Consider the following 27755-nt stretch of genomic DNA (forward strand, 5'->3'; position numbering starts at 1 on the left):
CACAGAAAGTTGTGCCATAGATCTCATTTTTGCTGCATGTTCTCACCACAGCAGGAAACAGTAAAGGCCATCTGGGAAGGAGGATCATACAAAGGAAAAAATGAAGACAGTAAAAAGAAAAACAGTGCTTGTGAAACATCAGCGACCAGCCAGGTAACACAAGCAGCCTACAGTGAATTGAAATAATGTAAACTGAAGAACAGACGTCAGAAGCATAGAAAAGTTGCCCTAGATGCACAGCATAAGAAATGTTAGCATAAAATGACAGGGAAAAACCTAAATGCTAAGGAAAAACATAACATTCTGATGTATGCACATGCATGCGCGCAAAACTTTTAAGTGTTAGGGACTTATGTATATATGATATTGTTTTGCAACAAATCAAAACCCGTTACCTGTGCATTTTAACAAGGCCAAAAGCAGCTGATTCTTCCCATCTAAAACAGTGAAGAAAAGGAATGCTCTAGTCAACATGACACCAAGGTAGATTTGATTGCATTTGGTTCACAGTCTCCTCATTCCCCACAATCCCTGGCCCCTACGTGGCCATTGCTATTTACTCTAGTAGTCCTTACTCGCACAGACATGTTAATGACTGAAAAAGAAACAAGGTGTAAATCAAAGAATTTTACAGGCTAAATGCTCTGTTAACGACCATAAGTTATTGGAAACGAATTGCACATCCAGATGAATCCCTAAAAGAGGTTACTGGACATCAGATTCAGCTCCTGTTCCAGTTCAACCAGACTGCAATGGTTTAGGATGTTGTAGTATCTGATTAGCATTCATTTAATTTTGGAATATACAAAGCCTATCTCTCTTCATTTTCTAAAAGGGTTAAAAAAAGCACAGGGAAACAGATCAGTCTGGTACATTCTGTCTGAATGGGCTGATGAAATAAAATAAGGGAGAGAAAGTTCTTTGGAATTGCTGCACAGGTGAGATTTTACCATAGAGCACTGGGACTCTGCAAACAATAACCTGTTTTACCTGTTCTTCTCTAGAGCCCAGTACAGCCTTATTACAAACTGAGATAAAATGAACTGCTAGGCTTGATTAGATCAAGATCTTTTCTCCCTGAAGCCGATAACAAACTTTTCCTTATTTACAGACCTTCCACGTGTTTTTGTATGATTTCAACAAGGTTCTTGATGCACAATGGAAGGTTCCATGGATCTTCTTGAATGCTGGCTTGAATATTATTCCGGCACCTAACTGTGGTTTCTTCCTTCTGTTTAAATTCTAGAAAAAATTGAGTTTGTTAGCCATTAAGGAAACACTACATAGCTCAGTTATGAGGAGGCTTATGAGTTATAATGTGTGTACAGATGAAAGCAGAGATACAGTATCAACAGCAACAACTGTGAATGAAAAAGGTTCTTAAACAGATCTAATACAGAAGGAAAAAAGGCTATTCCTATAGTCTCATGATCAGCAGTCTCCTAGCATTTTTTTCAGGATTGTGGACTAGAAGTTACGTACATGGGTGACATGCACAGTGAAAGGAGCTCTGTGCTACTCAAAGCACAGAATTCCCTTCTGTTTTCTCTGCCTTCAATAACGTGTAGGCAGCTATATCGGGTAGATCTAGAGTTTCTGGTGGTGCAGAATCAGGTCAACTTTTTGGCTGCAGCTGTCACATCCCATAATACTCATGAGAAGTTATGAAATATTCTGCTTGCTTTCACCTGATGGAAGCTAATTATTTAATTACAGAGTAGAAGATTTATTCTCCATGACTTAGCTATGTAGTTAAGCCAAATGCCCCATTGTTGGTGATAGAATGCATAAGGAGACAGAGAAACACAGAAAAAAACTGCTCATGAACAGAAACGGGATAGCATTCAAATTTACATCCATCACTGAAAGGTGTCCATGGTAGCTATTAAACAGTCACTTTGGTCCAGGATTCCAGCTGAATGTAAGCAGAGCTTGTCTGTTCCTTGCTGTGATGAATGTGGGGTCTTCGGTTAACTTCAGTTAACTAAAAGACTCTCTCAGTGTAATTAATCTGGTTTTAATAAATGAGACTCTGTTTAAGGAACATAAAATAAAGGAAGTGAACACAGGTGTCTTATTTCTTCACAACAGTGCACGGAAAGACTAACAGATATTCTACCTAAATGTGAATGTGTTTGTAGAGATGAGTTCATGTAACAGAACTTCATAGGAGTTATTTCTGGAGTCAGGAAAAAAAAAGGCAGAAAAAGCTAGAGTTTGCCACTGTAACTTAAAAATAGAGCTTGTCAAAGGCTGGAGCAGGGGGGCATGACTACAGCACCTGAAATATAGTAGGAATAGTAGGAAACATTTCAGATTTCAAGTGGGAAAGGAAATGCAGCAAATGTTCAGAAAATAAAGTCCTGTGTATTTCAGCGAGGGAAGAAACCACATCCTGGGCCTCAAAACCATTAAGACCAAAGCCTCATCATGCTCCCTGAGGGAAAAGAAAACACAGTATCATTTGTTTGCTCTCTATGGGAATCCGTTTTCAAAATAAGTGTCATGTGAAGATGAGTTTACTCTGGCAATTATCCATCTGAAGAAAAGCAGAGTAAGTCATTAAGCAAACTCAGGCAGAACCTTTTGGTGCCTCAGATCTACAGTGGTCAGCCCCTCATCAGCTTATCAGAGTGCTCATTTACCTTGTACCTGACCTATCTCTACACTGTACCTTTTGAGATACCTATCTGTGTTCACATCAGAGGACAGATTTGGAGACTTGTAGAAGAGCTGTGAGGATTCAGCAGCATATAACGGAAAAGTGTTCTGTGTGTTTCAGAAGGAATTAATGTGAAAATGACCTTTTAAGGATGCAAAATTTCGATGGTCAGACACGGTACCAGCCATTAATGTATGACTGGGTAGGCTGCAAAGTTAAGTAACTGTGTGGCCGTTTATCATATTGCATTCATTGAGCTCTTAAGTCCTAGCAAATCACGTTATTAAATACAATCAACCTTTGTCTTTACCTTGCAAACTGTGGTCCATTGGAAAGTGCTTGGTTTCTTCAAAGGCCTTAGTTATTACCGGTCCTTTTAGAAGTGCATTGATTGCATCAACCTACAATTGGAATGTTTTCAATCAGTGTTAGTAAGACTTTCAGAAGAAAATCTGAACAGAACTCTTGTGGGAAAACACAAAACCCATTACACTATTTGTATTTTGGAATGATTTCTCATTGACAAATAGCATTCAGACTTTCTAACCATGAACTGGCCTTAAGAACCTGTCACACTGAATACAGCATTTTGCACAATGATGCTCTACATGCTGGTTTGATAAAAGGTAATAAAAAACAATTCTCTGGTGCTATACATCTATAAAGACTTCTCATCAAGTTGACTAAACTTGTGAGGACTCTCCTGAGACCTGTAAATGTGATCCATTTAGATCATACAAGGTATTAATTTTGTTCACCTTTTCCTTTCACAGTCTAATGCCTGAGATAAGGCAGGTAAACCTTGCTTACATCACACAAGGCAACCTGAATGTTGACAAGGTTGATTCCTCAAATTGTCCTATGATAATACTTGCTTACAATACACTGTACCCCAAAATCTTGATAGTTTGCCTTCCCTCAAAATATGATTTCACTAAACAATCTGATACTTCCAATTTCTTGTACTGACATTGATAAAGAGAAAGAAATTCTGTGTAAGAGTAATGCTTTACATACCTGGTTGAAAAGATGTTCCAGGCAGCCATGAAGTTTGTCCTGCTTGTCTAAAGGAATCCTCATATCACTGGGAAGCTCATCTCCTAATAAAGGAAAGATGAAAAGCTTTTAACTGTCTTACAAATGTAATCTGTGATCAGGCCACAGATGACACAAGCACACCTTCACACTGGAGTGGGTGAAAAACGATTGCTGCTTTACCTCTAATTCAGAGATCAAAATACTCATGGTTTTTCATATAATGCAAATGTCCAATAACTAAAGTAGCTTATCCCTGCCTAATACCTCTTCCATATTCCAAATTTACTGTGGTTCATTAGAAAAAAACCCAAATCTCTACCTTCATGTTCTTATGATTAGTTTTGAAGAAACCACATTTGCAACTTAAACATGCAAGTGCTTATAATCAGCAGACTTATTAGCTCTGCTAAGGGTTCTGGTATGAGAAATATGCATGTCACCCACACATATACTCACCTGATCCCATCTCATCACTGCCCAAGTAAGAGCTGTTACTCCGTACACTGGTGTATGACAATACCGAGTCCCGGTTACTGTTACATTCACTAGAAAGAAAAGCAAAGAAGGTGATTGAATAAAAGCTGTTCTTACACCCAGACTCTGATATACTATCACTCTGTTTTATTAACACTGCAATGCCCCAAACTAATTCTGTTATGCATATGCAAAAGAAAAACTAATTACATGCAGAACAACCATTAAGCAAGGCCTGTGGGGCTGGCACTGTAAGAGGATGCCTTTTTTCATTTGTAGTGACCACTCAATGCTTAATATATCGCCTGGATCCTATAAATAATGAAAATGGACTTCCCACCATGGACCTCATCTGGGTAGCATCATTAAACATGCTCTATGAGCATCGAGTAGGGGAGAAATAATTAAAATCCATGAGATTGAATCTCCACTAAACTCAACATTGTTCCCAATTCTCAGGATATTACAGCATCCTAATCCAGCATATACTGAAGCTGCAGTAGCACAGATACTGGAGATGGGAGAGGAAATATAAGGAATCTATACCATTGGAAAATCAGGCACTGCAGATCCTGAAACTATCTCACTACAGTTCAGGAGGAGTCACTACAGTTGGCTTCACACCAATGTTGGCTCATGCACACCTGGAAAATTCTAATATGAATCTTCTCTGTTTAAAGTTCACTTTACACTAACTATAACTTAATAAAAGTAATGAAAAAGGCTATGGCTCTCAATTAAGTGACACAGTGCTTTTAATGGTACAAGCCCAAAACAAAGCCTACAAAATTCTCCATATTGTCTCTTCCTCTGTTTTTATTTTAGACTGAGATGAGAGAAAAATACAAGAGCAATTGAAAGAACCCTAACCGGGGTTCTTGCTTGTCCTTTGTTAAACCTGTTATCAAAGAAACCTATTTTTTCTGAAGAAGATTAATACTTAGGGCAACGACTCTGCAATACAAACCTTTATGAAATTTGACTTACACCTCCAAATGATCCTGGAGAAAGAAGCATGGCTAATGCAAACAAGATATTTTCTTATCTGTAATTTGCTTATTTTTGTAGCTCCTCAGTAGTTTTTCAGATCAAAAACCATCAAAATACATTTCATTCTCCCTTGAGTAACCATTATCTGTAATATATGCTTAATTCTCTGCCTCTGTCTAATAAAGATAAGACAGAATAATCTTTGTCACATTTATGTGTAAAATTTTGGAACAAGAGAGAGACCCAGAATAGATTAGCCTCAATTACAGAAACCATTTAAAATAAACAGTGTTCATAAATGGGATTCCTATTAACAATGAAAGAAATACAGCACATGTCAATAACAAAGCTTCAGAGCACATGTGCAGATTTAAATCTAGCACAATAAATAGACGCCACAGATCTCAACATTGTGCGTGCTGGTTCTGTTTCTTTACTGACTTCGTATTTGTTGTCCTTGGAGATGTTCAATATTCAATTGCGCAAGACCCTGAGCAACTGATCTTGTTGGCCCTGTTCTGAGCAAGAGATTGGACCATGTGAGCTCCAGAGCCCCCTTCCAATGTAAACCGCTCTGATTCTGTCATTTCTGCAGTCCTACACAAATGTAACATATTACTACTTGTACTAGTACAAAACCAACAGCAAGTGAAGAATCAGCCCTGTAGTGTGGAAGTTTCAAAGACGCGTAATTCATTCAGGTTACTCTAAAGCTCCCAACTCACTGTAAAGCATCTTTACTCCTTTGTATAGGCAAAGTCCTATGACCTTACTATAAATGTAAAAATGGTCTATTAAGGATGTAAAATTGCAATGGCCAGACATGACTGCAACTTGTTGTTCCATTTCTTCTGAAGCTGAGTTTCCAAATGTTTCCTCCCCAGAAAGACAGATTTGGAGTGTGTGAGATTTCCTTTGCTAGCAAATATTCCTGGAGAAGTAGCAGTCAATCATGTCCCAAAACCAAGATTTTGAGACACCTGAATAAACATTTGCATTTGCGGTTTCAAAGGCCCATTAAAAATAAAAAATTCAATGTCCACTTCTGTTTCTCAGTGTGAGAAAATTGGGAAAATTGTTTGCAGAATTGAATGGAAACATTCCCTTACAATATTCTAAGACCAAGCAGTCTGCAAACTCTGCTGAGCTTCTGTACTTTCCAGTTATATGATATAGAAAGGGAAAGTCACACTAGACCTATTTATTTCATTTTATTCAATTTTCTAGAAGCGTTGGTATTTTGGCATTGTTATGAGAAGAGGTTTTTTGCCATGTGTCTCCATGGTAATAAATGTAATGAAATAACTATAACTAGTGAATACTTCACTAAGTGAATACAGAATAACTGACTGACTGGAAAATAATGTTATTTCAAATAATCAAACTCAGAAAAACTAGTTCTAACCTTTAAGAGGGTTAGGGCTGGGGTGGTATTTTCAAGGGACTAAGGGAGTTAGATGTTTAATTCCTGTGTGCTTCTGTGGAAAAAACCCCATGGTGTTCACTTGGGGGATGCACAGCTGACACCATGACTGATGCTGGATGTAGTCTATCTGGAAAACCTCAACTAAGCCTTCCAGCAACTGTCAAAAAGCCAACCATGAGATCTTAAGATTGTTCTGAGGGTCATCATATCAGCAACAATCCAGCGTCCACTGCACGTCTGTCAGGTCTGCGTGGTTTTGGTGGTTTCTACTACTATACTGCTCGTTGTGACGCAAGCAGCACAGAACCAGGCAAATGTCAACCCAGATAGAGAATTCTAGACGTTGTAGTTAAATAAAGGAAGTGCAGCAGCCTCTTATTTGATGGTAACTCTGTTCACTTAACCCCAAGAATAGAAGAATTCTTGAGAACAGAAAAGCTCAGAGAAAACACTCGTAACAGGAATGAAGACACAACTTGGGGAAATCTGGACCTCCACTCTGCTACGACGCCTCATGTGGCAATTCATCACTCCTCATCACAGAGCCACACAAAGAGTGGTTATCCTGATGGCACTGCAACAGACGCACACTGTGTCAAGACTTATAATCTGGAACTCTTTGACTGCTTCCTTTTCATAGATGTTACTCCATGGACACTGTTTGGACTAAGATCACATGAAGTCCTTCTGGTGAACCATGGAGAAATGCACCATGTTCATGCACATCTACCACACTTTGGAAAACTCAGATTGATACCTGGGCATTTTAGTCATGCATGTACCTGCTGGTGTATGCAAATAGTGAATAATCTGCTCTAGAAAAGAACCCTGATCTATCAATTTGTCATCTACTACTATAATATTGAGAGAAAATGAGACAGACAAAGATGAGGAAAAGAGCTGCAGGTACTATGGCATAATTTTAGCAAGAGTCCATATGACAATTGTGTGATTTTGGGTAACACACCCATACAAGCTCCTCCTTTCTTGTTGAATCCGTACCTGATTAGAGCTTCAAAACATTGTATTAGTAAGGTAAAAGTGGCATAATCTTCAGACTAACCTGTAGGAGTCTCTGAAACTCATTGTGTCATGCCCAGAGTCTTCCTGGTCCTCCTCAGAAACTTTGAAACAGACCTTCTTGCTTCCACCATGCTCTGCTTTGTCAGGATCACTCTCTTCTGTTCCCAGGGAAGGTGGAGATGTTTCCTCAGTAGATGGTGGCTCACAGGCACCACCTTCTGTAGGTTCTGTTATGGTGGACAAAAGTCTGCAAAAGTAAAACATGCAGCTCTCAGGGACTGGTGGGTAGTCTCACAAATGAGGTATAACGACTAAGATTGGAATTCAGCTACGTGAAATCAAAAGCAACCTTCCCAACCTACTTTACACAGACTACACATATGTAAAATTGCAAGCTCTGAAAGGGGTTCATTGAAATCCATGAATCTCAGTTCACAAAAGGTCATGTTTCCATAGGTATCCCACCTCCATAAGGTACAGCTTAATCACTGTAACCATAGTGGCCTGAAAGGACTCTGTCTTTAATTTGGCGAAGTCCTCACTTTCTCCATCCAAGGCGCTGGGTTTCTTCTCTGGGGCAGTGCCTCGGCTCACTGGCTCTACCCAGCAGCTACTGCCCTTTCTTAAATATGTTTAAACCAAGGCTCCACATCATTTATGGTCAGTTGAAGTTTTAGTGTATGATGGGCTGTTCTTTTTTGTTACTGGGATTCCTGGAAGTGGCTGTGAATGGCTTAGGGCAGCTTATGGCCTTCTCCCACACAGCTCACCCCTGCAGCCCGTGCTACCAAAACCCTGCCAGTTATGCACAATACACAGACACACTACTCCAATCCTTTATTACTACTACTAGGAGACCCACGATAAGAAAAAGACAGAAAGAGGAAAGAAAAGCATAGGTGCCATAGAGAAAGCTGCCTGAAATCACACTTTTGCTTAGTCTACCTTATGACAGACAAAATCTCAAGGGCAGGGACTCTGTCTGTATGGAATTCCAAAACTGCTGTTGGCACCAAACAGATTCTTATGCTGCAACATATGGTAAGCAAAACAGTGGCTGAGGAATTCAGGTAGACTTTTAGGAGCAAAGGGCAATAATATATACATTGGTAGATCTGCACAGGAGTAGGTTTGACACAACCGGCAAGGAGGTGTAATGCAAGTGCATGTGTGAATAAGCGAGTGTAAGAGTATGACAGTTGGGGCGGATAGACACAATTTCTGAGGTTAATGCCTCCATTTTATCAGAACTGCTCTCTGCAGCGCATACAGGATTCTTTACTCACTTATTTATCTGAATGACATACTGCTTCATTTCCTTCACTGCAATATCAAGTTTGTTAAAGAGGTGCAAGTATGAGTCCTGTATCTCCCGATCTTCCTGTTTCAGCAGAAAACTGAGTCCCCTTTCTTCCTGAATTGTTCCTCCATTCTGCTGACCAAAGCTACCATCAAGATCTCCATCTTCTGGGGTCAGACATCTCCAGGATGGTGCAGCCATAGTGGTGATGCAATGTTGGGTATATGAGACTGGATTTATGGTACCTGCTAAACATTGAAGGGTGTAGTTAGTATGGCTCTCATGACTTTCCCCACTCCATCCCAATAATCATAGTTTAGGCTACGTGGAATTTTAACAGGAAAAAAATAAGAATTGAAAGAATGTTTTTATATAATTACATGCTATGGCAAAAACATTCTTAAAAAAAAAAAGTTGTTTTTTTTTTTTTTTCCCCTGGCATGCCAACTAGATGTCTTGAATTTACTGCAGTCCAGAAACAGGTTAAATTATGGAAGTAAAGACAGCAACTGTCCACACATACACTCATACAGACAACATGGATGGTATATAAAAGCATTTGTTGAAATGTTGATGAATTCAGATTCTCAGAAGTTGGCCTGTGTTATTCCAGCTTTACAAACATTTACACACACACAAACATATATATATAAAGATACAGGATTATGTCCTTACAGCAGATAAATAAAATTCCTTTTCATTTAAAAATGCTGACAGTTTTGGTATGGCATTTGCTAACCACCTTAGTTTACATTATTAAAAATACTATGGAATTTTAATATCTTCTTAATAGTATCTTTATTAATAGTCAATGCCATTCTTCAGAAGACTGGTTAGTCCACACTTCCCTGTGTCTCTTCCAAACATTCCTGCACTCTGACCTTCACAAGACAATGAATCAGAAGCACATTAGGTGAGATCATGATGAAGAAACGTTGGAACTCAAATAATCAGGTTGTAGGAAAAATGCTATGTAGCAGCTATTTATCAGAAAATAGATCCCCTTCACAGAGTAGAGACTTTCAGCTCCAATGCATGGAGTTTATTTAGTAATGACAAAAGAAAACAGCACTACAATCTGACTCATGTCTTCCCCCTGCATGTAGCCTCTCTTCACAGCACTGGCACTACTGCTAGCCCCCATTCGCTTTTCTTTTGGACAGTAAGTCACCTTTACTAAGTGCAAACAATACTCCAGGACACTTCATTATCACGAGATGACCACACTGCTCAGCTAGTAAAAGCATTTGACCTGAAGGCTCTCTATGCTTAAAGGCATTACTATTTTACAACACAAGGAAGCTGTCACTTTACTATAAAATTTTAAGGAGGAAAAAAGGGTACTGGCAAGACTGTGTTTCTTTGGAACCTATTTTGACCTTGCTGAGCAGTGGAAAGACACAACTTTTTATGCAGATAAAATCAGTATGGTTTGAAAATTAATGATCACCTTGTTCTGGATCGAGACCAATAATAGAGGCTTTCCGTCCAATGCGAATGCTGAACGACCTCCCTGCTGAGGTAGTGTTTTTGGGGTACGATACCTCCATGAGGTTAACATGGCAGTTGGTGGGGCAGAAATCCATGCTGTTGAGGAAATGTGGTTCCATGATGGCTTGTTTGAAGGCTGGGCTCACCTTTGTTTTCAATTCATCTGCAAACTGGGAAAAAGAAAGCAAGCATGTGCTACTTCACTTGCAAAAAATTATGATGCAATAGAGACAATCCTTTTCCTGCCTCCTATTCCAGAATCATATGATTTTGGCTGCAGCTGGAATAACACATTAAAAAAAGAAAAGCTCATAAAACAACAAATGAAAGCAATTATCCATACCTTCTAGGACTCTCTTTTCAAACAGGTCAGATAACTGCGCAAAATAGCTGTACTTATGTGCATGTTAAATCAGACACTGATCATTCTGTTGTCATATTTATTCACTGGTATGGTGGAAACGATCCTGCAATACTATGTTACACGCCACAGCTCTGAGAAGCTGAAAGGAGTGATTTACAGATAAGGTCCTTTTTCCTCAAAACTTGCAATTTCAATAACTTGCAGAGTTGTCTTCATGCCTGTAGTACACCTACCTCTGAAGCAGTTCGGATTCATTAATAAAGAATATTAAGACCCAGTTATCACAATGAAGTATTGTCTTGAGACTTCACCAATAACTAGTAGTGTTGTACCTCTTGGTAGTTTGTGATCCTTCTGCTAATGCTTTCCAGCTTAGTGTCACAGATTTGCCGGAATTCATACTGGGGCATGGTGGCCACAGCACTGCTTAGGGATATAAGTCTTTTGCAATTCCTTACAAACTGATTGTCCTCTGCAGCAAAGGCCTCTAAAATCTAAACAAAAAGACAGGATGTCAATGATATGAAACTTGACACTGAGGGAAAATACAGTTTTCTTCCACTGAATAAGCAGCAAAGCCTCCATGTTGTCATGGTTGCATAAAGCTGCCTTCAGAACAAGTTGCCTTTATTACCGCCTGAGAATCACTGTCATGTCTAATCCCCAGAGTCATAAAACATTCCTCAAAAATTCTTAGAATAACTGAAATGGATCAAAATATCCACTGTGCAGTGTCAAAGTTACCTGCTCTGCTGTACTTTTATGGGACATAACAATCATGTTACTGGGATGTGACAAAACATTTACTATTAGCTCATTATTGTAACAGATGACCGAAATACTAAGTGCACAGCTGCTTTCCAATAGCAGCAGTTCTACTTGCTTCCTTTAGTGGCCCATCCCACCTAACAGATGGCAAAAAGCCCCTTGGTTTTCTTCCAAGGTAAAGCAAATTCTTGCCTGAAAAGATTAATCTTGAGTATTAGCAAAGAGTATGTTACCAGACAGATAAAAGCGAGAATTCCACAGCTGAGGGCTCCCCTCTCTCCACCTCAACAGCTGAAGTCCTGGAAGCATTTGCTGACTTGCTCATACCGAACAAGCTATTGTAACTTGGTGCATTCTAATCAAGAAAACTCCAGGCAGCGTTGAGAAGACCATGTGCTACCTCATCCAAAGAGCCAAGCCAAGCTACCAGAGAAATGCCCATATTATTGGCTTCCCTGTTGCATTTAGGAATGAAGGTGGCCATGTATGTTTTCTGGTACCTTTGCAGTGAGATTGAAGCAACCTTTTGGTTCCACAATTTTCTCCAGGACAAACGATTTGATTCCTGCGCTGCTGACATATTCGTACACCACCCCATGCTCCAGGTGGGTGTTATCCACAGTCAGGCTAATGAGAGGTGTTTCTTCACCAATGGTCAGAGAAGAGCTGATGGTCTGTGGTGTCTGGGCTGGAACCAAAAGAAGTCATTAGAGGTGTTTGGCAGCACACATGAATACAGGCATGCACAGGGAAGAGAAACCTGTTGAGAGGTATTATTAAATGCAAAGACCCAAAGACACAACCTTTGGCTCAAGGAGTCTCTGAACCACATACTGCTAGAGGCTGGTAGAATATTCTGAGAAAAACATCTGCTGTTGGCCACTGCTGGAGACAGTGACAGAGGTTTAGACAGTCCACATGCTCCAATCCACATTCTCATGTTCTTCCATGTGTGCATGCACACGACACTACTTTTAGTTCTATTCAGCATCCAGACACACAGACCGCAGCAGAAGCTTTCAAAGGGAAGTGAGGTATGTTAATCTCAGTCTTGTTTGTAATAACCCTCTGGAGGACCGCCACTTTTCTGTCTACTTTTGGGAAATGCTCCGGATGCATTTTCTGTGCAACTGTAAGACTGAGATGGCAGGGCAGGGGTGGGGTTAGGAGATAACATTTTTTACACACGGCAATGCTACTGTCACCAGAGAACAGATTTAAGCTATAGTCAGATTGAGATTTGCCAGAGAATTGCCCCCATGCCTCTACCAGGGCACTGCTCCAGCTCTTGCACCGTGGGCCTGCACTGTTTGACCATTAGATTACCAGGCTCACCAGACCTTAGATGGGATCCACACAGATGTGCATCTGTTCCTGGAGAAGTTGCCAGTGGCATTCAGAGAGTCAAGGATTGGTCCTTTGGATGGAATCTGGCTTCAGCATTCTCCCCTAACATCTGCTTTTCTGAGTAAGCTCTCAACATGAAGGTAAAGCAGTGTTTCTTATGTGTTACACTTTTCTAAGTTGGAGGAAATACACCCGCAACTTCTGCTGACACAGTGGTAACAGGCTCTGGAAACTTGCTCCAGATCAAAGTAAGTTAAAATCTTAATATTTAATCTTAAATCACAGAAAACATAGGTTATTCTAGGTGGAGTTACTTGCAGACCTTCCTTCTCCAGCTGCTACTGCCCTGGTTTGCAGGGGCTACCAAATGATTCTAAAAAGGCTCAGGCCTTTTCATTCCAGAAACTGTCTCTCTGGTCAAGATCAGAGAGTCACAGTGGTATGATTTCTGTGTGTATCTCAATTTTTTCTTCTCCTGAATAAACTGCAGCATAAGAGTTCTTCCTCTGGCAGACCTCATCCTATTAGACTATAAGACAAGAGATATTCTACAATAATAATTACACTTTGTATTTCTACTGCAATTTTCCTTCCTGAAGCCCCTGAACCTTCCCAAGGTTTCCTTCCCCTATGAGAATCTTTACCTGATTCCTGTTGGCTATTTTGAAGGGGATCCAATTCCGCACCTCCTTCCAGTGAAGAGTCTTCGTTGCTGGAGCCAGGATGACTGCCGTTCAGATATGCAGTGGATGCTGCTTGCTGAACTCTGTCCTCCTCAGCATCTTCATGTGTTCTGTACACCCACTGGTACAATCCCTTTCAAGAGATACAGGCTTCAGCCATGACCTCAGTAAAAATGCCTGATCTCTATATGTTTGGCCTACAAAGGTGAATCTAGCTATCAATTTTATATCTTTTAAGTTGGCTGAAATATCAACATTACCCCAGCTCTCCGCTGAACTTCAGAGAATTTATATTCTAGATCATTATATAATCTAGATTATATACTAGTTTGAACTTCTAGTTTTAGCAACAGTTAGTGCTATTTAGTACTGTATGCAGTGTATGAATTGGCATACATACTATTTGTAGACATTCTGCAACTACATGCAACTGTAATCAGCTCCCTCAGTTATACTAGGACCTTGGCATGGGAGTGAATAAATCAAGAGAGACATATATAAGTTGTTTTTCTGAATATTTAGTGAGCGTAAAAGCACAGAAGAAGCGGAGGACAGCAGGAGGGCAGGAATTAATGTACTTCTTTTGAGGTTTTGTATTCATACCAGTGCTTCCTGTTGTCTGGTCCTGTAGGCTGTAAAGTGCTCCAGAACTTCCATATAATTTCCATGTGTTGCATTATTCCCATTAACTTTCAAAATACACTGCCCTGGATGAAGGCCTACAGCTGCAGCCTCAGAACCTGAAAAAACAGCAGGAGAGGAGTTCAGACAGTAAAGCCATCTGACTGCGGAAGAGAAAACTGGAAAGTTTGCAAAGGGTTTCTGGTTAAGAAGAGTAAGAAGAAAAAGCTAGTTGAATGCCGTCATGCTTTTGCTACTAAGTATTCCGAGAGCTCTGCTGTGTAAGGAAAACATGCACCCATCCTTCATATTTTCAGTAGTGCTGGGAAAAACAGAGACCTCCTAGACCTAAATGTATTCACATTAGAAATTGAAATTCCTGTGGGAAATCATTTGGGATTCTTTTATGGCTCTTCTAGCCTTATGATTACATTAGCTGCGGGCTTGCTTAAATGTAAACAGTTACATTTGTTTCAGCTTGTTGTACTTGAAAGATAGAGAACACTTGCATGTTACGCAATTTGCCATGGTCTAAGAAAAAGACTATGATGTACTTAAAACTAGAGTAAGTCTTCAGCTTCAGTGGATGTATTCCAGATTCATGTGAACAAGACTCAGACTCAAGTCCAGCTCCTAGAAATCTACAGTTAAGGTGATTAGCTTTTTTAAGGCACCATCATTTAAAATTCATACAGTTTTATTCCAAATGCAGTTTGTCTTTTGCTAGCAAAATCCTGAAAAAGGAAAACCTTTCCAGCTGGCATTTCCAGTTTGCACTCTTCAGACTGTTAAAGAGTGGTTATAGGTGCTGTTATGAAAGAGCGTAATAAATGTGTCTCCCCGGGAACACTGTTTGTCGCATTTGGGTGCTGCCTGTTGTCTGTATACTAACTGCACGTTTGGATATATGTATTTGTTCTGAAGGAAGGAAGCGGTACATGTCTGAAAGGTATTTTCTGCATCTGCTGAAAATAAAGGTTAGAGCTGTGCTTTATTTGCAGCTCAGTTCACATTTTGGTTACAGAAGTAGTAAATATCTCTGTCAAAGTGTGTTTTCTCCTTTTAAAAAGACCAAGGAAAGTAGTTTACCTCTATCTTATGTTGGCAATTTATAGCAGTATAAATTAGCAGTATTAAGCCAATATAGCAGTATAAGCCAATGTAAAGGGAGAAGCAGTCTTCAAGTCTTCTATCACACTTTGTGATGTCCATTAAGAAACATGATGTGTCTGCCAACCTGCTGATCCCAGGCAAAAATACTGAGGAAGCAACAGACAGTACTACACTTCAGCTTTTTCTCAGCCACTTCAGTTTTTAGTTTTTATTCCCTGTGGCTGCCAAGCTGTATCTTAGTAGTCTTAGAAGAAACAAGGTTAGGATCACTATGCAAGCGCATTTCTGGCTTGCAAGGGCTCAAGCTCAATGCCTTCTCAAGAGTCTTTCCACAGTACTGTGGACTGCAGTATCCCCAAGTTCCTTCTACTGTAGAATTAAGTTATTCCTTGATTTGTGTTGATGGGATTAGTGACCGAACACTCAGTTCATAATAACGATGCCATTTTCTTAGGCTGTATTTTAGATTATTAGCACTTTGAGGCAGGAACTATCTCACTGTTCTATGGTTTTATGTGTGAGTGCAATCCTTCTCTATGACAGGGGTTCCTAGTCATTATGGGTACTAAAATAAGTTGTCAGAACTTGTTTAGAACAAGTTTCACAATGAAACCCAGATATTTCTTAATGGAAACAGATACACACACACACACACTTTATACACACACGTATATATATTTAGCTGTACTCCAAGCTTAACTATACCACAGGCTTTCTACTTACCTCTTCCTACTGCACGAACATATGGTGGTGCTGCTCCCCGTATCTGAAAGCAAAGTGCTTCAGGACAATCTGGGATTTTAATAATCCTGCAGATAAATCAAGGAGAAGAGAAAGCAGCATTTTAAGTTAGGCTGCCAGAGCTCTGGCAGTTCTAGCAGCACGTTTCCCCAGCATTCACCAATGTGTTTTGGATTAAAGAAAACACCACATAATTTACAAATAAATAACAAATACATAGACGTGAAGAAATCATCCACTCCATCGTCATTCTCCAAGGCAGATGAGAGATTCTTTGTTAATTAAAATTTGGCACTTCCAAATTTATTACATCTTTAAGGGAATAACACAGGACAGAAACTTTCTATGGTATTTATATTCCCTTTCATTTCTAGGCAAACTTCAGTGCGGCTCTGCTGACTTATACCAGCTAAGGATCTTTTCCATTAGAAGAAAAAAAAAAAAAAAGCAAAAAGACTGGACAAGACATCCTGGACTAGAATTTAGCATCAAGTGCTCGTTGAGACATTCAATTCTATGGCAAATTCTGGGATTACGGAATCTAATAATGCACAAGCTATTAATAGGGCCAAGCATCATTATAAGATACAATGATGGACTGAAAAACTGTAAGGGCTGGTATTGTTAGAGTCATCCAAAAATAAGCCAAGCTTTAATGGAGTGGAAATTGCTTTGCCTTGGACACGTATTAGTCTGAGAAGCTTCACACCTGACACAGAATGACAATCCTTGCGATTCAGTTCTGTTTGTGCATAAGGAAGCCAAAAGTTATATACAGTCTGCAGTATAAAGAGAATACATCCTAACTTGTTCTAGAAGCACAAGGTTCATCACTGAAAACAAACTGTGACTCTTGTATCTCTTTCATTTATGTCATTTGTTTTCCTATTGAACAGCTTCTCCATAGCAAAGTGTTTACAGAGTTTTCACTACAAATTGTAGGAGAAAAATTTAGTAATTGACATTTCTAGATAATCTTGTCTGTCTGCCCATCTTGGCACTTACTCTTTTGATTTGGTGGCTACAAGAAGCCTAAGTGGCCTTCGTGAGGAGAACGACTGGTTTAAGATGGTTTCCACTTCTGAAAATGGGCGTAGGAATATTAAGTCCTCATTGATGGAATAGATTTTTCTTCCTGTCTGCAGGCCAGCCATCTGCAAATGAAATAAACACTGCAGAAAACTTTGGATCATTGGCAGCATCTCTGAAAGTTCAGGCTCCGAGGTTCAACTGTCCTCTACTTACGGATGTTCCTAGGATTACTGTCATATGGAATACTGTATATACATACAGTGTTGGTTCATCAAACCATTTGTCAGTCACCCTTAAAGTTGTTTGCTTTTACAGAAAACAAAGGTTTCACCAGTATCTGTACAAATATGCCATGTTACTTTGCAATGGATATGTCTTTGTACTTTTCTGCTACAATTTTTTAATAGGGGACTACTAAAAGGAGACTATAGTAAAAAGAGGGGACTAAAAAATAGGGGACTGTAATAGACTGGCTGTGTTATACCAGTGAGATACAGAAGTGTGACTTCCCACTACTTGCAGCTCAGGCACAGGGAGCCAAGGACATAGTTTTCAACCACTAGCCATGCAAAACCAATCTATACCTAGTCACATAAGTAAAAGTAACCTGTTTTTAAGTGGCGGTGAAAACCTGTCTCTGCTTTAAGTGAAGTACTGGCTCTTCATCAGCCTAAAAAGCCACAAGATTTTCATTTTAATTCCTAGTTTTTGCACTGAACTTTAGTTATTTGGTCATGGTCACACAGGAAGTCAGACACAGATCCAATGACAGAATTGAGCTCCCCTATTCTGCCCACTGGACAATAGCCCTAAACATACCTCTTGTTGATCTATACCAGTTAAAATGTGACATAGCAGTGCTTAGACTAGGTGTTAGGATATCAAGGAAATATAAACTTCCCTTTAATGGAGTAAAAAGAAAAAAAAAAAATTATTAACCCTTCCCAGGTTAGAATTACTTCCTATCACTTCAAGATCCAGCAGTTGGGCTTGCTTCTAAACGTGACAAACCTTTTTCCTATTCTGCCTGGAATCCACTGACAAATTTCTTGACCTGGAAGAAGGAGGTCTAAACAGTACTACTCCCACATATGAAATCTGACCTGTTTTAGAAATGAATCTGCAAATCCCTGCTGACTATGTCTATGCATGGCTTGGCTTTTCTTAAATATATTTTGTGGTCTGAAAGTCATAGATCAGTTTAGCTACAAAAACCTACACTTTTTTTCTCAAATTAAAGCTATTAAAATGAAAAACTAAAGTGCTCTCTTTGATTTAATTCTCAAGCTCTCTACGGTTGACAACATCCTCTTGTGCACCTGGAAATAACATTTTTCATCTTTCATTTTTGTAAATAATCTCTAAAATGGGCAATAGGGATAAACAGCAATAGACATTTTAACTTAAAATAGAATTTGGCAAACTTTAGTTTATAATTCAATGGAAATGTTTCTGCTATTTGCATTTACTTATACTGATGAGTTTATTACAAAGTAATAATTATTATATACATTTCTAAAGTAATTGTTTTCTAGGCCTGATTTTCTCAAAGTAGCTCACGCACTTAATGTATGTGCGATTAGCTAAACTCTCTGCATACCTGCAATCATTCTACCTGTGGATGACCTCTTTATATTCCTAACTTACTGCTTGTGCATATGGGACACCTACCAGCATACATAATCACAGCAAATCCATGAATGTATGAGGCACAAAGTTGCATATTAAACCCTACAAACTAGCAACATCAAATAAAATCTGCTGCTCTACTGGGATAGAACTACCCAGGCTAAGGAAGATTAGACAGCATGTGTCTTTAAGAGTAAAGATCTACAGTGTCACAGAGCTTCTGGATAACAGATGCTCCTTATGACAACTCAGTGCAGTTGTCTGGATCCGGGCCATTGTTTTTTCCAAAATGCCAGCAGCTCGCTATTTGCTGTTCATCTGCATGGCCATTAGCCAACTGGCTGCTTCTTGAACACGCTCTGTTCAAACACTAGACCTCTGCTCGTCAGCTGGCTCTTCAGAGTAAGACAGCAACCACACCTCCCAAAAGGATAATTCTTTTCACTGTTGCTTCCTTCTGATAGAGTATCATTCATAAACCAGCTCCAGGATTAAAACTTGTGGGAATAAGCACAGCTACAATTAACCTGCAAGTGAGCTGGGTTGGAGAGAAAGATAAGTTACAACCTGAGGAGACATTGATTTTCTGAATCTCTTTCTGAAGACACATGAACTTGGAACAGGCATGGGATGTGCCACAGTCCGCATCAACCAACCACTGCTATATGATTTTTTGTGACCCTCCTTCTAGGTGAGCTGAGCAAGCGTTCCTAGTCACAGGCAGCTGCTGCCAGGAGCATGGGGGGACAATTCCAACAGACGAGAGTCCCGGGCCGAGAGCTGCTCATCATTCAGGATCAGGAAAGAAAGTGCATGAGTAGTGCCCACTAGGGCACTACTCTATCTAAGGGCCAAAACTGAGAAGCTGAACATACACGTCAGGCGAAGAGTTCCCAAACTGCAGTTCAATTGCTCTGTCAGTACAGGAATTTGATGTTCCAGCAATTCTTTTCTTAACAACTTCTAAACACAGTTTGGGAACTGCATCTGGCATAGGCAAATCTAACAGCTCACAAAACAGTTTCTAAAAAATCTTGAGAACAAAAAAGGCACTAATAATAGAGAGAACAATGTCTGGCAACTCTGATTTTGAATAAAACCCCCAAAGACCCTTATTGCACACGCATGAAGTTCAATGCTGTGTGTCGCCACAACCTGTGCATGACAATTTTTTTCCAGGTATACTAGGAAAAAGAGACCACAATCCCAAACTCAAATAGAATGTGTTAATCTTGAATAAATCCGTGCAAGTAATATATTTGTTCCCACTTAATTGGTGAACCTGTCCTAATGAATGCAATTCACTGTGATGCAATGCAAAGCTGCATGTCTTAATTTTTGTCCCTGAAGAGTGTGACAGCAGGCATAGGCTGTCTAAATGGCCTACAGCTGCTGAGCCACACAGAACTACATGCTGGATATCTTTCTAGTAACACAAAGCAATTAAAAAAAGCCCAAGAGTGTAATCAAACGCATTACTGTTGGTTCTCAGATCTTTCCAGAATGAGCTGACAGCCCTCTGGTTCAGAGAGATGCAGATTTAATTCTTTTCTGGAGTAGTATTTTAAGATTAAGTTGAAAAGATGGGCTCACGGTCACAGATAGTTTGTCTTGGAAGATCAACAAAAAGATTCTTTAGAAAATTGTGTGCTTCTGTTGTCTTAAAACACAACAGACTTGCAGGATATTCCACAGGCATCCAGCCAAAGAAAGAGCAGAAGGATTATCTGTCAGGCAATGGTTTACAGAAGAGGTTTAGATTAATAAAATTTTTGGCCAATGTATGTTGATTTTGAGCATGAGGTAGAGCATAGGATTGGTTTCTTTGGTGACCATAAACCAAATGAGAATCAGGAACACTGAAATAATTTAGTGCTAATATTAAACTTCAGTTCAAAATTCCTTCCCGCTTGATGTTCTCATCTTGCTAAAATCAGTCTGTCCACTTAGCTGTTTCCATTGGGCTAGTCATCCATGAGTTATCTGTAGCCTAAAGCAGTGACCAACAAATGAATGTGGACATTAAAAAACTTCTGTAGTAGTTGTCCTGGACTTTCAATTAGAAGTACTGCCTGTGTGCTGCCACAATTTACCGGAGACCCTGGATAAGTCATTTAGTCCTCTCTTATCTTCACAGGTGCTAAAAGGCACCTAAGTAGCTTTTATAAAAAGACTTTCCGTCTGTCTGTGCCTTATTTCAGTAAGTGGAGGATCACATTGTGTTATCCACTCAAAGGTTTTGCATAGATAAACAAATCATTATGAAATACTCGGATCCTACGACATTTGGGCCATCTACATGCCTCAAAGAAACAAAGCAAATATATTCTGTAGAGCTCTTAAAAAAAACTAGGGAGAGAAATGAGTGCATGCTTTTTAAGGAAAAAATACAAATCTAAAAATATAGCTTTCACTCTAAGCCTGTTTCTCATTGAACATCTTTGCTATCCCAAAACAAAGTTACTTCCACTCCCTCCTTGAATTTAAGTTGCTAATGAACCTGAAGAACGCTATCATCACACAGAGATACTGCTGTTCTCCTATCACTTATCAAAAACATTCAGCAAGTAACCCAAAGATGCCAAAACACTTAGCAATTTACAGAAACAGTTTATTACCACAGGAATTGCAGAAGATATCCAATTTTCCATTAGCTGCCTTTAAAATGAAACAGACCTTTAAGGATAGTTTTGTACCTTTTCAAAGCACTGAAATATTCTTAGGTACCAAACCCAAAATATTTATGAATGTCAGGTCGTACCTCTGCAGAAGACCCTCGTCGAACTGACTTCACCACAATTGCTTTGTTCTTTTCTTCCATGTCAAATCCATAGTCATCCTCTTCCGGTAAAATCTTGAAAAGAACACACGGTAATGCTTCATAAATATGGAGATAGCCAAAAAGCTGAAGGATGGAGATGAGAAATCGGACTTTTCATTGCAAGCCAACAATTGACATAGACTTGCAGATCTTAAGGCTGAAAGGGACTATTAGGTCGATCTCCTACGTAACTGTCGTGGTTTAGCCCCAGCCAGCAACTAAGCACCACGCAGCCGCTCGCTCACTCCCCCTACCCCGGTGGGATGGGGGAGAGAATCAGAGGAGTAAGAGTGAGAAACACTCCTGGGTTGAGATAAGAACAGTTTAATAATTGAAATAAAGTAAAATAGTAATGATAATAGTAACAGTATAATAATGATAATAATAATAATGATATACGAAGCAAGTGATGCACAATGCAATTGCTCACCACCCGCCGACCGATACCCAGACAGTGCCTAAGCAGCGATCGCTGCTCCCTGGCCACCCCCCCCCCCCCAGTTTCTATACTGAGCATGACGTCACATGGTATGGAATAGCCCTTTGGTCAGTTTGGATCAACTATTCTGGCTGTGCCCCTTCCCAGTTTCTTGTGCACCTGGCAGAGCATGGGAAGCTGAAAAAGTCCTTGACTAGCATAAGCAGTACTCAGCAACAACTAAAAACATCAGCGTGTTATCAACATTCTTCTCCTACTAAATCCAAAACACAGCGCTGTGCCTGCTGCTAGGAAGAAAATTAACTCTATCCCAGCCGAAACCAGGACAATAACATAAGCCATAAAATTTAATCTAGCTATTTCTGCACTGAGCCCTTAGTATACTAAAGCAAAATTTCCAGAGAGTTATCCAGTTATGATCTGCAGACTTTAAGGAGTGAAGAACCTATTCCCACCCTTGAGAGTTTGTTCCAATGGTTAATCAACTCTTCTATTAGAAACTGCATTTGGTTTTAATTTCTAGCTCTTCATTCTTCATTAGAACTTTCACTTTTAGGAATTCATCAATATTCAGTATTTTCCATTGGTGAATGTACTTACAGATCAAACTGTAGTAATTTATTTATTTTTTAAAATACATCCAATCTATGAGTCCTTCTTAGCTATCAGTTTCAGATAAATTGGGAATCTCAGGCCTATTTCTTATAGATAATACTACACACTACATAAATTACATCACAATAGTTGGTCTGCTGGCTAAAATTCTGGAGGACCACTGAGAGAATAATTTCTGACTTCTATAGGTCCTTCCTCTAGAGAACAGGCACATAAGCTTTGTGTTAGGGAAAAAAATAAAAGACTCATGTCGTGCTCAGTTTGCTCCTTTTATGGTTGACAGAAGACTTGGTAGTTCTTGCTCCTGAGAATCTGCTTCCTCCTATTTGCACTAAGGTCACACAGACCTGCCTTATAAATATTTTTAAAAATCATATCAATCATGGCAAATATATTTTTCACTCATCCTTTTCTAGTGGCTTATTAACAGTGGAAAAAAAAGCTTAACAACTCACTTCCCATTTAAAATAAATAGAGCAAGCCTGGCCACTGATAAATGGACAAGTGGAAATTCTAACAGATAAACATCTTGCATTTGAGCAAACACTACACATTTAAGAACCATCTGATAAATTAGAATTGAGTTAAAAGGAAAAATATAGCTATCTATAATCTAGTACGCCACTGGGGAAAAAATTACTGAAAATTATTTCCTTGATTCTGATGATTCCTGCACTATTTTAAAATACTGTCCTTTTTCTGTTGAAGTCAATGTCATCAGCCTATAAGCTTTGTCCTTTTACAGGAATGCACCTTAGAAAAAATTCAAAGAAATAGAATCATCGTTTCCTGCAGAAGCCATACAGCCATGTTAAAACAATGCATGGCATAATATATCTGCAGGGAAAAAGTCCTCATCAGATGATGTTCAGAGTAAAGGATGGACAGGACAGTAAAAAGACTGAAAGGTAAGTTTGCCATTCTAGGATATTTCTAACAAAATATTTTCAGAAGCAATGCTGTTTATGCATGTTTAATAAAAGGACAGCTTAGAAAGTTAGGTATATCACTGTTTGGATTTTTAGTTTTGCAAGCGTAATGAGTTTCAGCCCAATACAGTATGCACCTCTATCACTTCACATTTGCGATTAAATAGAAAATTTCTAGGATAGCTCTCCCATCCAGTTCTCATTTTACATTTGAAGGGTCTGTTCAGTTTCTTTTGTTGGATTTTGAACGCATATGTAAAAAGATATTTAAAAATTTGGAGGCTGTGATTTGCCAAACTTAAGAAACCAGCAGCTACACAAATTTGCACTATCTCTTGGGTGCAGCTACCATTACTATGCATGGAGATTTTTTTATATGCTATCATTTTTAATAACCTACCTTTCTCTGTTCATTAGTACTGCAAAAATGTATTGTTTGAAAGCAAAGAACCAAAAAACTTTTAAGAAACTCCAAGTGCATCAGCATTAGGAACTTTATCACCATGTTGTAAATAAAGAAATCTCACATTCTGTACACTGACACTCTTGTACTGGGGACACTCTCTTATGAAAAGGTAGACTATGGATAATATTCAATATGCAATACTTGGAGAAGGCTATCATTCATTCTTTATTATAAAGTAGTAATACCTTGCAATTCCACAGCTGAACACCGTTCATCCCTAAGGAGTCCAAAGCAATTAACTAACTTGCCATCTACAAGAATTATTTCTGTGCCTCTGAAATCCAATCAGTTTTTTGAATGTAAGGCAGCAGCTGTTTAATCTTGAAAGGCAACCACGTTAAAAAATGAGACCATATGAGGAATAAGCATGTTTAATCAAAACCAGAGGGCAAATGTAGTCAGAACATATTCAAAGAGAATTTTGGCAGAGATGGGTGGGGGGAGAGTGGGGAGAAGAAAAGCTACACAAAGAACAGTCTATTACACCTCTCTCTCTTACATTCATGAAGCATTTTTGGCTTGTGGGACATGATGCCTGTGTGGTACCTCTCCATTTCTCCTTCTTTCTGTACGAGGAGGATTATAGAGTCAGAAAATGCTTGTGGTGTGGGGATGCTCAGTGTCTACGAAGAGAGACTGGACAGATTTCCAGGGGATTGAAGACAACAGAGATGTGAAGTAGCTGATGCTCAGCTATGGAGTAGCTTCCAGCCTTGAATCATGCTAATGTCATGAGAGCCTGACTTTAACGTAGAGGTGTCTAGTTTACCCACCACACCTGCTGATCCTTGAAACTGCATACACACCAAGGGCCTTGAGCTGGGCGCTAAGATTCCCCCAGTGAAGGAGGTGAAGGAACTGGATCCATTTCACTATTGAGAGCCTCGCCAGGCTGCTCCTACTGCTCATGCAGAAGCAGGAACTCTCAGCCTAAACTCCTGGGGATGTCAGCAGCAGAAGAGGCAGCACAGGCAGATCAACCACCGTTTCATAAACTAGGGTCCAGGGTACACATCCTTCTCTCACAGCCTTCCCTACAGGTGTCCAGCATAAACTCTTCTCTGTTGGACACACTTGAACAGTCCAACTTGGTTAAGAATTTCTCAAGGAGCAGTGACTTATAGGATAATGCCGTCTGAATGCTTCACAAAACTGATGAGGTTTCTGTGGCCCTCAGCAGCATTCATTTGAAGAGAACTATTTTCCTGCCACCTCGTCTTCCAGGTTGTTCCAGTCTCCCTAGCCTTTCAAAAGTCCAAAGCTCTGGGGCACTAAAACAAAATCTGAAAACACAAAAATTTCTTTCCAATGAGAAGCTCCAGAACCTAAGCTACCCCTACTGCTATTATTTTTAAATTATGTTTTGCCACATTAACAAAATGACTCAAAGTTTCTTCTTGTGAGCTTCGAAATTGAGCAATGAAATCCAGCACTGAAATCTAACTCTTTATTCTGAACAGTGAAAGACTTACAGCGTAAAGGATATTTTTCACTTCAGAGTTCACTGTAATTTTTAGTATCCAAATCCACTCAAAGCCATTATCTGGTAACCTACACCTGGATGATGAATGCTTCTTGTTACTGACTTGCCAACCTCTCTCCCTGGGAGACCAGAAAACCCTAGAGGATGGGCTCTTATATTAGTGGCTCTCTTCCCCCGAGTGTTTTAAATCAATGATTTGAATTCTCAAGCTACAATAGACTGTAGTACACTAGTATAATGAAGAACAAAGGGAAATCTCTTCTTTGCTCGCTCGCTCTGCTGAAATCTTGCAGAATTAGGTCGTTTTATATTAGCACAACACACAAAAATAATTCTCCTGGAATGATGAAAGATGGAAGAGATTTTTATTAAGGGCCAAGTATGGCTTTGAGTAATACAAATTACTATTATTTATTCATAGTTAGAATAGGAGAAATGTGTTCTATAGTTTTATAAGAATTTTAAGGTGAATGCTATGTTTATTGGATTAGCTGGTTTAAAATGGAGAAGACATGAGCTCAAATGATAATACTACCTATTATCTAAAAACTTGGTATTGAAGTGCTGAATTATAAGAAGACTTTCCTTTTCAAAGCTGATTCTAGACGTAACAGCAGTAGCAAAGCCCTGTGGATAGATGAGATTTAGCATCCTAATTTTCAGCTGGTAAACTGAGGCATGGAGTGACAAGGTCTTGCTCAGGCCACGCAGTGGGTTCATGTGCGAAGTTAAATTAAAATCCAGGTAGCCCTGACTTCTGTGCTCAAACCATTGGCTTTCATTGAATATGCTACAATACTCAGGCCCCTGCTGAGTTAAATTCCAGGACATGCCACAGCCCTGGCTGTGAACTGCAGTGGGACATGGCAACTACTCTCTCCTCCAACTACTGCAACTCACTACTGAGAATAAGAAATATGGGATACATTGGAGGAATGTAGGAGATATCACAGGTCTGGAAGGTCGATGAGGTTTAGACTTACAGTCCAGATCTCCAATCCAGCATGACAGTTTTGAGAACGCTACATAAAACATACACAGGCATCATCTTTATAAATCACCAGAAACGCTTTTCTTTTGAGATCAGGTAAGTGATACACTAGAGTCTTCTGGGGACTCTAGCATTGTGTACATTAAACCTCTTAGGCAACTTTGATGGAGGCCCATCTCTACAGACAACTATCCTTGTCTGATATTCAGCTCCAAGCTACCGGCTTTCAGTTGTGTTGTGGTGGGCTTGGGCTAACAAGTAGCGGTGCTGATCACAAGTTAACAGCACGCTGCAGTAACCAAGTCACAATGCTTGGAGTCAATCCAAAATCCAAATTCTCTTCAACTATGCAAAGAATGTTGTATATTTTTTCAGTTTGTCAAGATTTATGTCCTTCAATGAGAAACAATTGCACAAATAAATGAGTATTAGATTGTGTTTGAAGTACATTTTTTCAGACTGAAAGAACTTTTTTCCTTGGCATTTCTAATAGTATATTTGCCAAAGCTTCTGTTGTTTTCTGTTTTCAAAGGCAAGCTCTCCTGTGATAGAGCAAACTTAGATGAAGGGGGTGGGGGAAGCTGTCCATTAAACAGCGAGGATTTCATGGCAGTAGAAAAGCATGTTTCAAAAACCAGTGCTGAGGAAATTCCATTAAACTTCCTATGGTGGGATCGGGGGATGGGAAGGATCAATGCCCTATCACGAGTTGAAGAGGCAAGTAGTGATGTTCCACAGACAGCAAAGCCTCAGGATTCCAGCTGCTCATAACTGCTAAACACAGAATAACGTAGAAGTCGGGCACAAATTTTTTTTGTGGATAAGTGTAATGCATTTACTGTACTGCTCTTTGTGGGATTCTCCTTGCAAACATTCAAGGGACTGCTAATTTATTTGTGAAAATGAGGGCAACTTATAAATTTAGCATGACTAATATTCATTTGACAAAGATCTGTGCCCCCTAGGCAGGAGATTTCTTATTCAGCACGTGCTGTTCATTTCAGATCATTTACTTTTTGAGATGGGACTATATTTTGACAGAGGCTGACTGATGCACTTCAGAACTACAATAACAGTAATATTAAAATTATTCCTGTTGCAAATATTTCAGTCATGAAATTATGGAGTGACTGGAAGGACTAATTAGGGATTACAATTAATCACTAGTAAATAGTCCATGTGCAAGGTTTGCTTGTTTATTCTGTCTCTTTAGTGAGTATTAATAAATTATTATTACATTAACAGAAAACAGAATCAAAGAACTTTAAATCCCTCATTTCACAGCTAACATATTACCACTGTGAGTTTT

The 27755-nt window shown here is 39.4% G+C and overlaps 1 protein-coding gene across 2 annotated transcripts in view; it reads right to left on the reverse strand.

The window, feature by feature from the left end:
• The window catches only part of PREX1 (phosphatidylinositol-3,4,5-trisphosphate dependent Rac exchange factor 1), a 175244-nt gene that overhangs the window by 10814 nt on the left and 136675 nt on the right, over window positions 1–27755 (reverse strand). The window contains exons 17-31 of one of the 2 annotated variants that reach the window (XM_075720969.1): window positions 21464–21556; window positions 17047–17195; window positions 16024–16109; window positions 14170–14306; window positions 13528–13699; window positions 12037–12224; window positions 11101–11262; window positions 10364–10574; window positions 8900–9161; window positions 7654–7860; window positions 4157–4245; window positions 3680–3762; window positions 2973–3063; window positions 1114–1242; window positions 396–437 (exon numbers count right to left, since the gene is read on the reverse strand). In XM_075720969.1, coding sequence (XP_075577084.1) covers window positions 396–437; window positions 1114–1242; window positions 2973–3063; window positions 3680–3762; window positions 4157–4245; window positions 7654–7860; window positions 8900–9161; window positions 10364–10574; window positions 11101–11262; window positions 12037–12224; window positions 13528–13699; window positions 14170–14306; window positions 16024–16109; window positions 17047–17195; window positions 21464–21556 — 2101 coding nt within the window. The remainder of the gene's footprint in view (window positions 1–395; window positions 438–1113; window positions 1243–2972; window positions 3064–3679; window positions 3763–4156; window positions 4246–7653; window positions 7861–8899; window positions 9162–10363; window positions 10575–11100; window positions 11263–12036; window positions 12225–13527; window positions 13700–14169; window positions 14307–16023; window positions 16110–17046; window positions 17196–21463; window positions 21557–27755) is intronic. The other variant, XM_075720970.1, reaches the window with a different exon arrangement.

Source organism: Pelecanus crispus, chromosome 14 (genome assembly GCF_030463565.1).
Source record: "Pelecanus crispus isolate bPelCri1 chromosome 14, bPelCri1.pri, whole genome shotgun sequence".
NCBI classification, from domain to species: Eukaryota; Metazoa; Chordata; class Aves; order Pelecaniformes; family Pelecanidae; genus Pelecanus; species Pelecanus crispus.